The 13,758-nt window shown below is 39.4% G+C and overlaps 1 protein-coding gene across 1 annotated transcript in view; it reads right to left on the bottom strand.

The window, feature by feature from the left end:
* Positions 1–114: 114 nt before the first annotated feature.
* itpr1a (inositol 1,4,5-trisphosphate receptor, type 1a) overlaps positions 115–13,758 on the bottom strand; it is a 42,899-nt gene continuing 29,255 nt past the window's right edge. The window contains exons 40-62 of the mRNA XM_057337884.1: positions 13,481–13,592; positions 12,247–12,282; positions 11,361–11,408; positions 10,754–10,880; positions 10,516–10,688; positions 10,148–10,331; positions 9,514–9,767; positions 8,979–9,179; positions 8,709–8,819; positions 8,218–8,313; positions 7,881–8,009; positions 7,651–7,746; positions 7,121–7,313; positions 6,297–6,419; positions 4,319–4,494; positions 4,054–4,218; positions 3,737–3,926; positions 3,544–3,633; positions 3,294–3,406; positions 2,501–2,666; positions 2,110–2,270; positions 1,083–1,244; positions 115–838 (exon numbers count right to left, since the gene is read on the bottom strand). Of these exons, the coding sequence (XP_057193867.1) occupies positions 752–838; positions 1,083–1,244; positions 2,110–2,270; positions 2,501–2,666; positions 3,294–3,406; positions 3,544–3,633; positions 3,737–3,926; positions 4,054–4,218; positions 4,319–4,494; positions 6,297–6,419; positions 7,121–7,313; positions 7,651–7,746; positions 7,881–8,009; positions 8,218–8,313; positions 8,709–8,819; positions 8,979–9,179; positions 9,514–9,767; positions 10,148–10,331; positions 10,516–10,688; positions 10,754–10,880; positions 11,361–11,408; positions 12,247–12,282; positions 13,481–13,592 (3,193 nt within the window). The 3' untranslated portion in view covers positions 115–751. The remainder of the gene's footprint in view (positions 839–1,082; positions 1,245–2,109; positions 2,271–2,500; positions 2,667–3,293; positions 3,407–3,543; positions 3,634–3,736; positions 3,927–4,053; positions 4,219–4,318; positions 4,495–6,296; positions 6,420–7,120; positions 7,314–7,650; positions 7,747–7,880; positions 8,010–8,217; positions 8,314–8,708; positions 8,820–8,978; positions 9,180–9,513; positions 9,768–10,147; positions 10,332–10,515; positions 10,689–10,753; positions 10,881–11,360; positions 11,409–12,246; positions 12,283–13,480; positions 13,593–13,758) is intronic.

Genomic DNA, 13,758 nt, shown 5'->3' with positions numbered 1-13,758 from the left:
ATGTAATCTTGGTGTTTTTAATACATTACGGGAGATTATGGCGAGCATGTTCACACCACCCTGCTGTTTTGATTGTGGTTGATTTTCAGGCATAAAAATATGAATTTAAACGAAAATTTGAATATGTAGGTTTTATTCTTCTTTTGCACGGATGCCAATCCTGGTAATAAAATCTCTTAAAATAGTCCCATCTGCAAGTCAAAATAAATACACACAAAAATATTGAAATTTCACACATGATATAAAAAACTCAAACAGTCCATTATTAGTTATAAAAAGGTGGAAGGAAAACTGAAAGGACATTTCTGACAAACCCTTGATAGTATGATGATGTGAAAGGATCCTATAATACTCGAACACAGTGCAACATTTATATAAAGTGTAACGTCAGTGCTTAAAATTAAAATGATAGTACAGCACCCATGCCAGCAATAAAGCGCAAATGTCATCAAGTGACTTAAGTGCACACTGATGACAAATTTAAGGTAGTGTGTGTCATTTCTGTGCCGCTAGCATCACCAAACAGAACACTCCCCCGTGTGGCACTGGTTATGCGACAGATGGTCATACCTCAAACTTGAGCCAACGTTGCCAAGTCAGAACGCGTACTCCGGTGTTTACACTTCTCAGGGGAGTCAACTACATTTCATGCTAAGCACACCGTTTATACAGCTGCGTTGGTATGCGCTTCCATTGTAAATGTGCACACAAGCTTGATGCTCACTTATGTCAGTCTGTCCTTAGAGGCCTCTCACGCTGGCTGCTGTGGATTGATGTTGAAGTGGGCGGGGTTTCCCAGCAGACCAATCCGCTGCTTGTGTTTCCTCTGTTCAGTCATCTAGCGAACAAGAGATGGTACTTAAAAACAAAGCCTATAATAGCTTTCTTTAAAGACAGCCCTTGTAATTCCAAGCATCCAGTTTGTGATGTATTTATCTTTTATCTGAGAAAATGTATGAAAATGCAATTATTCAAAACAGAGGGCAAACATCTGGCAACGGTTAATCAGTGTTGTTGTACACTTTTAAGTATTGTCGTAGTTTCGTTATGTCACTTTAAATGTCACATGAATAAATAAGCACCTGCTCTTTGAGTTCAGTGAGCTGATTGGTCAGATTGGACACCAGTCTCATTGTGGACTCCAGTTTCTCCTGCAGACTGCGCAGTTCGTTCTGTTCACCCTCACCATCACTGCTGACCAGTGACATGGCTCTCATACGTGGAAACCAGTCCAGATTGTGCTCCTAAGGTGAAAGAAAGTGCCCAGGCAAGGGTTAAATTTAAAAACCAAACACCTGTTATATATATTTCCTGTTGCTCAGTGGTTAAACCATGGCGCTAGCAATGCCAAGGTCATGGGTTCGCTCCCAGGGATTGCACGTACTCTGATACAAATGCATAATATAATGCAATGTAAGTCGCATTGGATAAAAGCGTCTGCCAAATGCAAAAATGTACAAGAACATGCTTTGAAAAAGAACAAAAATGTTACATTTAATCCATGCACTATAAAAGTGACTATAATGCCTTGTTTCCACTGAGCGCTACGGTTCAGTATGGGACACAATTATTTCCGTTTCCACTGGGAATATTACAAAAATAGCGAACCGTACCATACCACTTTTTTGGCACCCTTTCGTAAGGGCATCTAGCACAGTAGTACCAATAGTACCGGAACCTAAAGGGGGAGCTATACTCACTGCAGAATGCTGATTGGATGAGAGAGAATCGTCACTTGCGCGTGCTAAAAGGGGAATGAAAACAGAAAAGGCGCCATTTTTAAATACGGCTTTCTACTTCGCGCGAGAATGACGTTGATCGCTACTTTCTGGCATACACCACGCCTATCAAGTAAGGGTACTGTAGGCAGCAGAAACGCAAGCGGGATCAGGGTTTACCTTACCGTACTGAACTGTACTGTACTGAACCGTACCGCTCAGTGGAAACGAGGCATAAAATGTTCTCTTTTTTTATTTTCAATCAAAATCGAACAGCAATTTGTTACATTTACATAGTGAGATCATATCATGTTAACATGTGCAGAGTTGAGTTGCTGCAAGAACTCAATTCAGAAACCCCAGTATCTATATTCGCCATGTATGTTCTCACCTTGATCATCTGAGCAACGTAGCTCTCCGGGCCTGTGTATTCCGTGGAGTCCTTGACCCGCACCAGAACGATGAAGAACAGATAGTGCCACAGGTTGTGCTCTTCCTTGATGTGCTCCTCAAATGTCACTGTTTTGTTATCAAACTTATCTCTCTCCAGACCTAAAGATACACAAATGAGTGATTTAAAATGTATATTTCTGAAGCATGTAAACTTATATACAGCAGGTTTTTGTTGTAGTCCACCTGTAGCTCAGAACATGGCAACAATAAGATCATGGGTTTGGTTTCCAGAGAACACAGGGAATTGATCAAAAGTATTTATAACTTAAATGCACTGTATGGATCATTAAAGCACCTGCCAAATACATTCATGTAAAAGACTGTCTCACCGCAGATGAAGCACGTGGTCTTCAGGACTTCCTCTTTTCTTTGCTTTTCACTTCTGAGGTCAGCGAACGTGTCAATGATGACACCAAAGATCAGATTTAACACGATGATGATCACCAGGAAGAAGAACAGCAGGTCGTACACGACCCGTGCGGCAAACAGACGCTCCTGCACACATACAGTCATGGACTTTGTTTAAAGCAGGGCTTCTCAAACTTTTTTCTTAAAGTTGAGAAAATTTTCCTAGGACCCCCTCAAAATTCTAACAGTTATTATGTTTACCACATTTTGTACTCTTATTGTGTATTGTTTTTTTTCCCAAACTAAATACTTCAGACACGTTTCATGGTGATAAATATACAGTATATACAGTATATATATCTTGAATCATTTCCACTGTGCTTTCAAAAGATTCCTTTCAAATAAGTTTCTTAAGGCGATTTAAGAGTTCTAATGAAACAGCACAATTTATATTGTATAGCAAGCTCTATTAAAACAATTGTATAAATTGTTGGAAACAAATGACGTGTTTTTTTTTGTGCAGATCCTAAAATGATTGGCGAGTTCATATATGCCCAAACAAACAGAACTAAGGGAGAAAAAGTTCAAACAACCCAGGGGTTTGGACAATTTCAAGTCTAAGTAAAGGGCATCTCTCCTCAGAAAGCACTCTGAATAATCCAAGTTTAACACTCATAAAGTTCAACTGTAATACTTAAATTTCTAACTGTAAAAAGTAAAAGGAAACTTGACGTGATAAACACCACTAGTAAAAGATAAAAAATTGGTGTGTACCTCTTTGGATGGTTTGCGCAGAACATCTCCAACTCCACCACCACTTCTGAGACCATGACTCAACACAGTAATCATACACATCCATAGAGAATCACACGCACGCTCTACATCATCTAAACACACACAAAGGCACAATGTAAACAACGGTTAACACCGTTGAATAAAGCCACTGCTGAGTTCATTATATCTAACAACTACTGTTAGACAGTATGTAAATATCAACAAAGGAATTATATAATTAGATTAGTACCTTCATCAACATCCACAGACAGACATGATCCATTTTTTGAACTGCAGACCCCCTCAGGCAGAAAACTGGAGGCCAGATGAACCCCCTCTTCTACCACACATACAAACACAAGAGAAAACATTCAAAGCAGTTTAAACCCTACTTTGTGTTTTGCTTTGTGATATGTGTATATCTGTGTATTCATATGTGTTACCCAGGGTGCTGTTTGGGATGCGATTTACTTCCAGAATAAAGTCATCTTTAAAGAACATATAACCCACAATAGAGAAGAGATAGACCAGGATCAGGCCCAGGACAGCTGTCAGCACGATGGAACGGCCATTTCGAGTGACACTCTTGATGACGTTCAACAGAGTCTCCTCCCTGTTCACCAGGTCAAACAACTACACACACACACACACATTCAAATGGTAATGTAACATTGTAGCATGTTAATAACTGGTATGTTCTGTTTAGACATATATTAGTGCAACATTGTTAAAAAATTCATCTAAAAGTGTTCAGACAGACCAGTAGACTATAAAAGAAGACGTGTCCAAAAAGTCCCAGTGTGCAGATGAGAAGATACAGCAGATGAAACAGGAACTCTCTGTCCATCACCATTACCCGGTAACCACGGGTAAATGTCCCACGGTTACCCACGAAGCTCAACATGAACACTATCTTATTACACACCTGAACAGAACAAAAACAGGTACAGAGTTTCACAAAACATTAACGTGTGTCAACAGCATCAAATACATATTTGTGCAAACATATGTGTTTGTATTCCTACATTAAAAGTTCCCAGAAGCGTGAGCATATGCTGCAGTCCCACAGAGAACCCGAGCTGCAGAACGGTGGAGATGACGAGAACTCTCACTGCGTTTGGCCTCGGTGACATCAGAACGAAACCCAATGACCCCAACAAACACACCCACAGCAGGAGAGAAAGAGAGGGATCCAGTGGACCTGAAACACACCAGAGTATGTATGAGTATATATACTGTATATTATATACAGTATGTATATACAGTATCTCACAGAAGTGAGTACACCCCTCACATTTTTGTAAATATTTTATTATATCTTTTCATGTGACAACATTGAAGAAATTAAACTTTGCTACAATGTAAAGTAGTGAGTGTACAGCTTGTATAACTGTGTAACTTTGCTGTCCCCTCAAAAGAACTCAGCACACAGTCATTAATGTCTAAACCGCTGGCAACAAAAGTGAGTACACCCCTAAGTGAAAATGTCCAAATTGGGCCCAATTAGCCATTTTCCCTCCCCGGTGTCATGTGATTTTTTAGTGTTACAAGGTCTCAGGTGTGAATGGTGAGCAGGTGTGTTAAATTTGGTGTTATCGCTCTCACTCTCTCATACTGGTCACTGGAAGTTCAACATGGCACCTCATGGCAAAGAACTCTATGAGGATCTGAAAAAAAGAATTGTTGCTCTACATAAAGATGGCTTAGGCTATAAGATGATTGCCAAGACCCTGAAACTGAGCTGCAGCACGTTGGCCAAGACCATACAGCGGTTTAACAGGACAGGTTCCACTCAGCACAGGCCTCGCCATGGTCGACCAAAGAAGTTGAGTGCACGTGCACAGCATCATATCCATAGGTTGCCTTTGGAAAATAGGCATATGAGTGCTGCCAGCATTGCTGCAGAGGTTGAAGGGGTGGGGGGTCAGCCTGTCAGTGCTCAGACCATACGCCGCACACTGCATCAAATTGGTCTGCATGGCTGTCATCCCCGAAGGAAGCCTCTTCTAATGATGATGCACAAGAAAGCCCACAAACAGTTTGCTGAAGACAAGCAGACTAAGGACATGGATTACTGGAACCATGTCCTGTGGTCTGATGAGACCAAGATAAACTCATTTGGTTCAGACGGTGTCAAGCGTGTGTGGTGACAACCAGGTGAGGAGTACAAAGACAAGTGTGTCTTGCCTACAGTCAAGCATGGTGGTGGGAGTGTCATGGACTGGGGCTGCATGAGTGCTGCCGGCACTGGGGAGCTACAGTTCATTGAGGGAACCATGAATGCCAATGTGTACTGTGACATACTGAAGCAGAGCACGATCCCCTCCCTTCGGACTCTGGGCAGCAGGGAAGTCTTCCAACATGATAACGACCCCAAACCCACCTCCAAGACGACCACTGCCTTGCTAAAGAAGCTGGTGAAAGTGAAGACCTAAACCCTATTGAGCATATGTGGGGCATCCTCAAACGGAAGGTGGACGAGGTCTCTAACATCCACCAGCTCCATGATGTTGTCATGGAGGAGTGGAAGAGGACTCCAGTGGCAACCTGTGAAGCCCTGGTGATCTCCATGCCAAAGAGGGTTAAGGCAGTGCTGGAAAATAATGGTGGCCACACAAAATATTGACACTTTGGGCCCAATTTGGACATTTTCACTTAGGGGTGTACTCACTTTTGTTGCCAGTGGTTTAGACATTAATTTAGTAATAGTAAATACTACATTAATAAATAATGCTAGAATTATTCTGTTGGACGTACACTACTGTTCAAAAGTAATTTATGTTCACCAAGCCTGCATTGATTTGATCCAAAGTACAGTAAAAGAAGCCTGTTCTTTTATGTAAGCCTGTTTTTAATAAATAGTATATAATTATGCATATTATGATCAAATATATTGCGTATTTTGTATAAATTGTATATTGCAAGAGTAACCACCACCCCCACCCAAAAAAAAGTCTTATGGTACTTATGGACTGAACAGTGAGGTATTAGAGAGGAACTTACTGTCGCTCGTGCCATCCAGAGGGTAAAAGAACGCCACCAACAGATTAATGAGAACAGCCAGGTTAAAAGAAACATTACTCCAGAACGACATGTTCCGGCTGCACCAGTACAGAACTGGCTGAGCTAAAAACAGGAGGGATTGAAAATGTTTAAAAAAATAATACAGTTAAAAAAATATATGTACAAAACCACCTTAAGTACAAAAAACATAAAATGTATAATAAACATGCTCATAAAATACAATGTTTCGATTCTCAAAAATAGTTTTGCACATTGTGAGAAAACGTAAAAAGTACAACTAACAAATATAGAACACAGTTAAAGGGATAGTTCACCCCAAAATAAAAATTCTGTCATCACTTGCTCACCCTCTTGTCATTTCAAACCTGTATGACTTTCTTTCTTCCGTAGAACCCAAAATAAGATATTTTGAAAAATATTGTTAACTGGCCCCCATTCACTTGTCCATACACTAGAAGTGAATGTGGGCCAGTGTTGTTCAGTTACCAACTTTCTTCAAAATACTTTCTTTTGTGTTCTGCAGAAGAAAGAAAGTCATAAAGGTTTGAAATGACAAGAGGGTGAGTAAATGATGACAGAATTTTCATTTTTGGGTGAACTATCACTTTAACAAGAAATTGCTCCACATTATATTCACAAATACTGTACAGCATTAGATTCATGTATGTTTGAGTTTTATTTCTTAAACCTGCTGTGTCTTATATTTGAATATTAAATATGAATCATTTTGTTCTTATTTTGACAGCGATGACATGATCCACAAGAAGAACCGGACTAACAAAAGCACAGAGACACATCCATACCTCTCAGTTTCTTTTGCCATCTCATCTCATTGAATAGATTGTCTGCATGCAAGAAGAAATCATTGATTTTGCTGCCCTGCTCGTCTCTCTCGGTGCCGTAATACACACGCAGCTTAGACTCGTTGGTCAGAAATGAGCAGATGTTTGGTACAGGGAACACTATCTGCTCCATAGTGCGATCCTGGCGGACTATCTGTATGTACAGTACACACATCCACAAACATACACAAAGGAACATATGCAAAGACACAGATGCAAGTTAAGTTTCATAAACATGCATGATTCAGGATTTTTAAGTTGTGTTTAAATTGTGTGCGTTTTAATTTTCCCAGAATGGCTTTTATCCAAACTTTTTATTTTATCCTATTTAATTTTTTTTGGTAATTATGTGTTTATTTAATTATCATAAAGATTTTGGGGGAGGGGGTATTGTACAGTAAATGTATTTAGTAGTGCTTTGATATTTAAACAAAAAGCTAAGAAAACGATATGAATTTATGAAAAATGTTAACACTGTGTGCATGTGTTACCTCTATTTGTGCTGTGTGTTTAGTGTAATACTCCAGGGCCTGGTCCTCTCCGCTTGGTTTCAGTAGTAATTGCAACTCCTTATTGTGACGGGACAGCTGTAGATGAAGTCAGTAAATCGCGTTATTTTTGCACAGTTAAAAATGCGTATTCTAGCAATAACAGAGCATTTTTATATTTAAAAACAAGAGATATTTATGCTGTAATATGTTTAATAGGTGGACATATGGACCTGATGTGCAAGGATATAAATGTTGTGTCCAACGTTGCGGGGTGAGGCAGCATGGTCTTCTCCATTCTCCTGTTCTTCATCCTCAAACTCAGTCTCCCCCTGCTGGTAGGCCATTTTCATCACCTCCACCTAGTATAGGAACACACACACTTGCGGTTACTTATTGTTTGACTATGTGGCCAAGAAAAAACTGACAAAATACAGCCTCAAGAAATTTGTAAATTAGGAATACCAGGTGACTTCAAACATGTATGACTTTTTCTTTTCTTCGACAAAACACAAAGGTGAATGATTGGTGGCAGAATGTTTAGGTGCGCTATCCCTTTACAAGTCTTACCAGTTCTTTCGGTCTCATGTTGTACAGGATTCTTTCAGCGTTCTCACTGTCATGGCGACTCTCCATGATGGCCAGTAGCAGCTTAGATGCATTATTCTGAAGGAAAAATACAAATAATGTTATATAAAATGTACATATATATACTACACACCTGCTTATGAGGATCTTAGACTCACTAAAGCAACAACATACATACTGTCAGTTACCCAAAATGCACTACAATGCTTGAACAAAATACAACCAACAGAACGTTTAAAACCAAATCAAAATGTTAAACAAATATATTTAGGATAATAATGATATAGATTAGATTCTTTTTTTATATAATTATAATTAGATTAGGAAACCGGACGTGCTTCTGTGTTTACATCTTGCAAAGTGCTCTATACTGTATATGACTTTTCAATGTCAAATCTAATGTCATAACGGAGAAGTTTCATTGAAACAACCGCATTTTGTCTTGTCATTGGAGAGAGAAAAAAGCCAATAACCTTTAGTTCCAGAACCAGGTCCATTCGTTTTCTGCCCAGGGGGTTAATATCATTCAAAATCAAGGCAATAATGATGTCTATGCCATTTGACTCATGGGTGGCGATGCAATTCTGCACAGTGACACACAAACACAGTAACATTCAATCATCATTCAATGAGTTGTATGACTTTCAATGCATGCAATACAGAAAAAAGGGGGTATTATGTGGTTTTGATGATTGTAATCACAATGTGACATGTCACATTCAGTTACCGTATATGTTACGTACCTGGTTATCATGACAAGGTCCTTGACAGTATTCAGTGAGACTCTCTACAGTTTGATTAATAAGAGCCACATTGTGCTGGTTGATATAGAGACCTAAAAGCCCAAGACCTCCTGTTGTGCTGCCACAGATACAGTCCAGAAACTGCAGGGTCTCACACACCAGGTTATAGTTGTTCTTATTGTTCTGACAACGAAGGAAGTTCTGCCAGGAAGAAAAGGTTTTGGGTAGACATATTACGACTAACCAGTCCAAATATACACTTGTGTCAGTCATACAGGTCATTCAAGTCATAGTTCACACAAGAGACAGAATGTTAGTGATTGACAACATCAGTCATCATTCACTTTCACTGCATCTTTTTTCCATAAAATAAAAGTGAATGGTGACTAAAGCCCTTACATCTCCCAGTGTAGTGTATAAAAAACAGGAATTTCTCCAAATTTGGAACAAAAATAGAGTGAATAAATAATGACAGGATTATATTTTTGGGTGAACTGTCCCCGTAAATTGCAGCTCATATTTATACAAGACCCACCTGCAGGTTTTGGTTGTGGTTCTCACACAGTAGCTGTAAGAAGCGCAGGATTGGTTGCATGATGAGAATGACGGGGCTCATCTCCCCCTGCTCCGTTCCTTTATCTCCGCCCCCTTTGTCTCCATCAGCAGTGGCGAAAGCCTCTTCAGGATCAGCATCTCGCCGATATGAACTAAAGGCCTTTTTAGTCACAGCAGATGCCTCCAAGAGCTGCTCACAAGCATCATCCGTCACCACGATACCTGAATCTTTTCCTGAAGAGGATAAAGATTTGAGTTGAACCGTATTAACAGGTTTTTATTATAATCATTTACATTTATGCATTTGGCAGACGCTTTTATTCAAAGCGACTTGCATTGCATTATACTATACATTTGTTTCTAATTCTAAATATAATCATATATTACTAGTACACAAGTTCATAACATCATATGGGTCAATGATGTAATGCTTATTTTCTTGTGTATCCCAGCATTTATTTATAAAAAATATGATTTTAGCATTTTAATGGGAAGGGTGTTATGGTTACACCACGTGTCGTGTGAATCGTTTCTTTTTCTTCATCTTGAACATTCTTGTTTGTCATTGACCCACATGACTATTATAGATTACAGACAAATATCACAAGCGGGACCTCTTCGACGTTGTGGGGTATCTTTGTCTGGAGCACTGTCATCACGACGTTTGTTGCCAAGGTCACTGGTGTTGACTGTAACTGTGGCTTTGATCTCCAGCTGAGCAGCTTTCATTCGATCATAAAAAACTCGAAAAAACTTTTCTGAATTTTTGTCTTCTGTTAAACGTTTGAAGAAGGAATGCTGCAATGACATACAATTATTTCAATGTTTATTAATTATAAAGCACAACTTGGAGATTTTTCTACTCATTTATAATCTACCATCAAATATGAACATTTATGCATGAAGCTATTCAATATCCCAATATAGACCGATTTTGTATTTACAGTATTCAATTTTGTCACATTCATTCTGAGTGACTGACCTGTATGGTGGTGTTCCCTCCCTCCAGCAGTGCAATGGCCAATAGGATGCTCTCGTGAAAGACACGGTCACTGGTTGCATTCATAATGAGATCGATGACCAGGTCAGACGCCCCCTCACGGTCCAGATGACACTGCACCTCCATCAATGACATCTCAGCCCTGCTCAAACCCCCTAAAGTCATATGAACAGATGTTAAGTACATGACATCAGGAGGAAAATTAGGAAAGTGAACCTACCAGGCTGGTTCTTGATTGGTCCTACAGGGGTCAGGGCGGGGTTACAGAAGGTAGTCAGACTCTCCCTCCTCCCACCACTTTTGAAGCCATAGTAACGATTGACAAGCAGCTGCCGCAACGCTTCCCCCTGTGATGATTGTGAGATTGTTTAGTGCGTGTCTTTATTTCGCAGTAATATTAAATCCTATTGCTTTTTCTTAGGCAGCATCATCAGGGAGTATAAGGCTGATGTAGAGATGTAGAGATGCTTTGGAGACATTCCTGCAATTACCTTTTTTTGTGTTTCACAGTCAAATACAGGTTTTAAATGACACAAGGGTGAATACATCGCAGATTTTTGTTTGGGGGGGGTAAACTTTACTTTTAAAATGAAATTGTACTGCACTGGGTAAAACTACTGCTCTATGTACATTATCTACTATCCAGCTGTACTGTCAAAGATCCAATGCTTCTCACTGAGAAATGTTTATCTTTCAGAAAATTTGCGGGAGAATTGTTATTTTGTGCTCATGCTGTACATGCTTGTGCAGAAAACCAAGATGGCAAATTAGAGGAGCATCATTTGAGAGTTGCGTGATGTTAGTGAAGTGGAATCAGAGTGACCTACCCTCCTCCGTTCTTCCAGCTGTTTGGGTGGCAGACTGTCATCCACCACCTGAGTGAGTGAGCAGAGTGGACAACAGAACACTAACTCAAAGTTAGTAAAGAGTCATCATGCAGCAATCTCACACACCATCCCAACAGCAAGCTCATAACTTCGGTGATGAATTTCATTGTTTTAATTGTGACAGTTTTTCCGTTTTTAATGGCATGCATGCATTACTCAGTGCAAGCAGATTATAACTTATTAAAATTAATAAGAAAAGATCAGAACAACAGAAATGGCAGTGGGCAAACTATGTACAGAATAGCCTTTTGTTCACATTACATCCTGGACACTGATCATTTGCATCTTGTTACTGCTAGTACACTACCAGTCAACGGTTAAAGAGAATTGACTTATTCTTTATTTTTGGTTTTCCACTTTTTAAAACAACAGTGAAGTCTCTAAAACTATGGAATAATATAAATGGAAATGGGGTTTAAACAGTGGTAACAAATAACTAAATAAATCAAAAGTTTGTTATATTTTAACACGGTTTGTGTAGAATCTGTCAAAATTTGTGCATTTGTAAATTCACTTGTCAAGATGGCCCTAACGTACTAATTCCATCTTTGTAAGCAAACATTTAAACAGAATAGAGATTAGTATATTGCATAAAGCAATATGATATCCACAGTTGGAGTAATGCCTTACTAAAGCACAAAACTCTGTTTATTCTGTAATTCTATAATACCCCTAAAATAAAACTCCTTACCACATAACTTTAAAATCAAATGTGTGATTGGAACAAATGTTTTACTGAGGCACTCAAGGATGAAAAAATAAAGGAGATAGAAATGGAGAAGAGCAATGAACAAGGGATAAATGGGATGAATGAAAAGAGGACAACCTCCGTGACATCCATCTCATCATCAAATCCCATGAGCTGAAAAAGAGGAGTGAAGGGGTGGGGTTAATAACAGCCAACACTTATCAAATGAAGCCAATGAGCATTAGTGACATCTGCGTTAACAGAAAGCTCAACTCAACTGAAAAACATGCTTTTGTGGACTTAGTATATCGCTAAGCTCCTCCCCTCAAACGCAGATGAGCCAATGGCAGCTAAGTATCAGTTGCACGGGGAGCGGAACTTGGACAACTTGAGGTTTCAGCGCCATAGAGAAGCATTGTAAAATCCGAAACTCTCGTCGTTTTTACGGCGTTTATGCTACAAAAATGGTAAAACGATGTGCCTCGGGTACTTATATCACTGATTCCAGCTATCCTGAAAGGATTGGGAATGGAAATTACTTCATTCCATTTGCTAAACCTAAACAAGACACCAAAATGTGGGCGCAGTAACCTGGTTCAATCCCAATCCCAAAGAAATCGGTTGTCATACTCTCATTAATTTACAATTTTCATGTGCTCAAGCAGAACGTTAATGTCATAATGTGCGTCAGCAAGGTATCACTGGCTAAAAACGGTAAAGATAGCGAGTCCACGCTAACATTCAAACCTAAATAGCTAACTGTTCTCACGTCATGTTCATTGCAGGTCAAAAACACATAAACGAAGGTCTACATGTCAGTGCCTCTCCATATTAAACTGGTTAAATGTAAATTCATTTAATCTTACCCTGCGGTACATGAACAGTTTTGTCATTTGCAATCATGACGACTGGCTTCTCCCACTTGCACTGTGATCTGCAAACTCTCGCTTCCAAATGAATCTTGTTATCTACCATATTTATTGTAAAATCTTTTAAATATCCCTCCATGATATATTTAAGTCCCACAAGAATGCTCCCCAACGGAAGTGTGTGCAAAATGTGTGAAAAACCTCTCGGGACAAGGCTTTCACACAGACAGCTCTCATTGTAAGACATTAGCGAACTCCGTGTGTTTGTCCAAGTTAGCGAGCGACAGTATCTAAGGGGGCCGGGCTTAGCGATAGGTCAATTACAATTAAGATCACACATGCAGACACAGCAGACGACAGTTTGTGTAATGTATGACTAATGCCACAACAAATACAGCAGGATTTTAGACAGACTATATCACATCTGACTGCCTCACTTATTAAAATACCACTGTGTTGTTATCGAAACAGAGATGCTATAGTTTTATCGTGGTTGTAAATACCTTCTCCCCGTATCCTCTGTCTTTGGTCATCATCTCTCTCAGTGTCTGTAGGACTTTGATGCAAAGCCTTTCTTCATTCTCCTCCAGTAGTTGCTTGGTGTGTTTTATCAACCTGTGCAGAGAAGATATGTGTGTGCTGAATAATAATTCCAATAAAAAATGGGATGCACATGTGAGACATAACTGTGATGGATCATTGCTGAAGTTTATGTAATAAAAGTTGACAAGTCTTGACAACGTTTTTGTCTTTGTAGCACAAATTGAACAAATAAAGGAGA

The sequence above is a fragment of the Triplophysa rosa genome, linkage group LG7 (assembly GCF_024868665.1).
Source record: "Triplophysa rosa linkage group LG7, Trosa_1v2, whole genome shotgun sequence".
Lineage (NCBI taxonomy): Eukaryota > Metazoa > Chordata > Actinopteri > Cypriniformes > Nemacheilidae > Triplophysa > Triplophysa rosa.
This window is presented reverse-complemented; position numbering and strand designations above follow the sequence as displayed.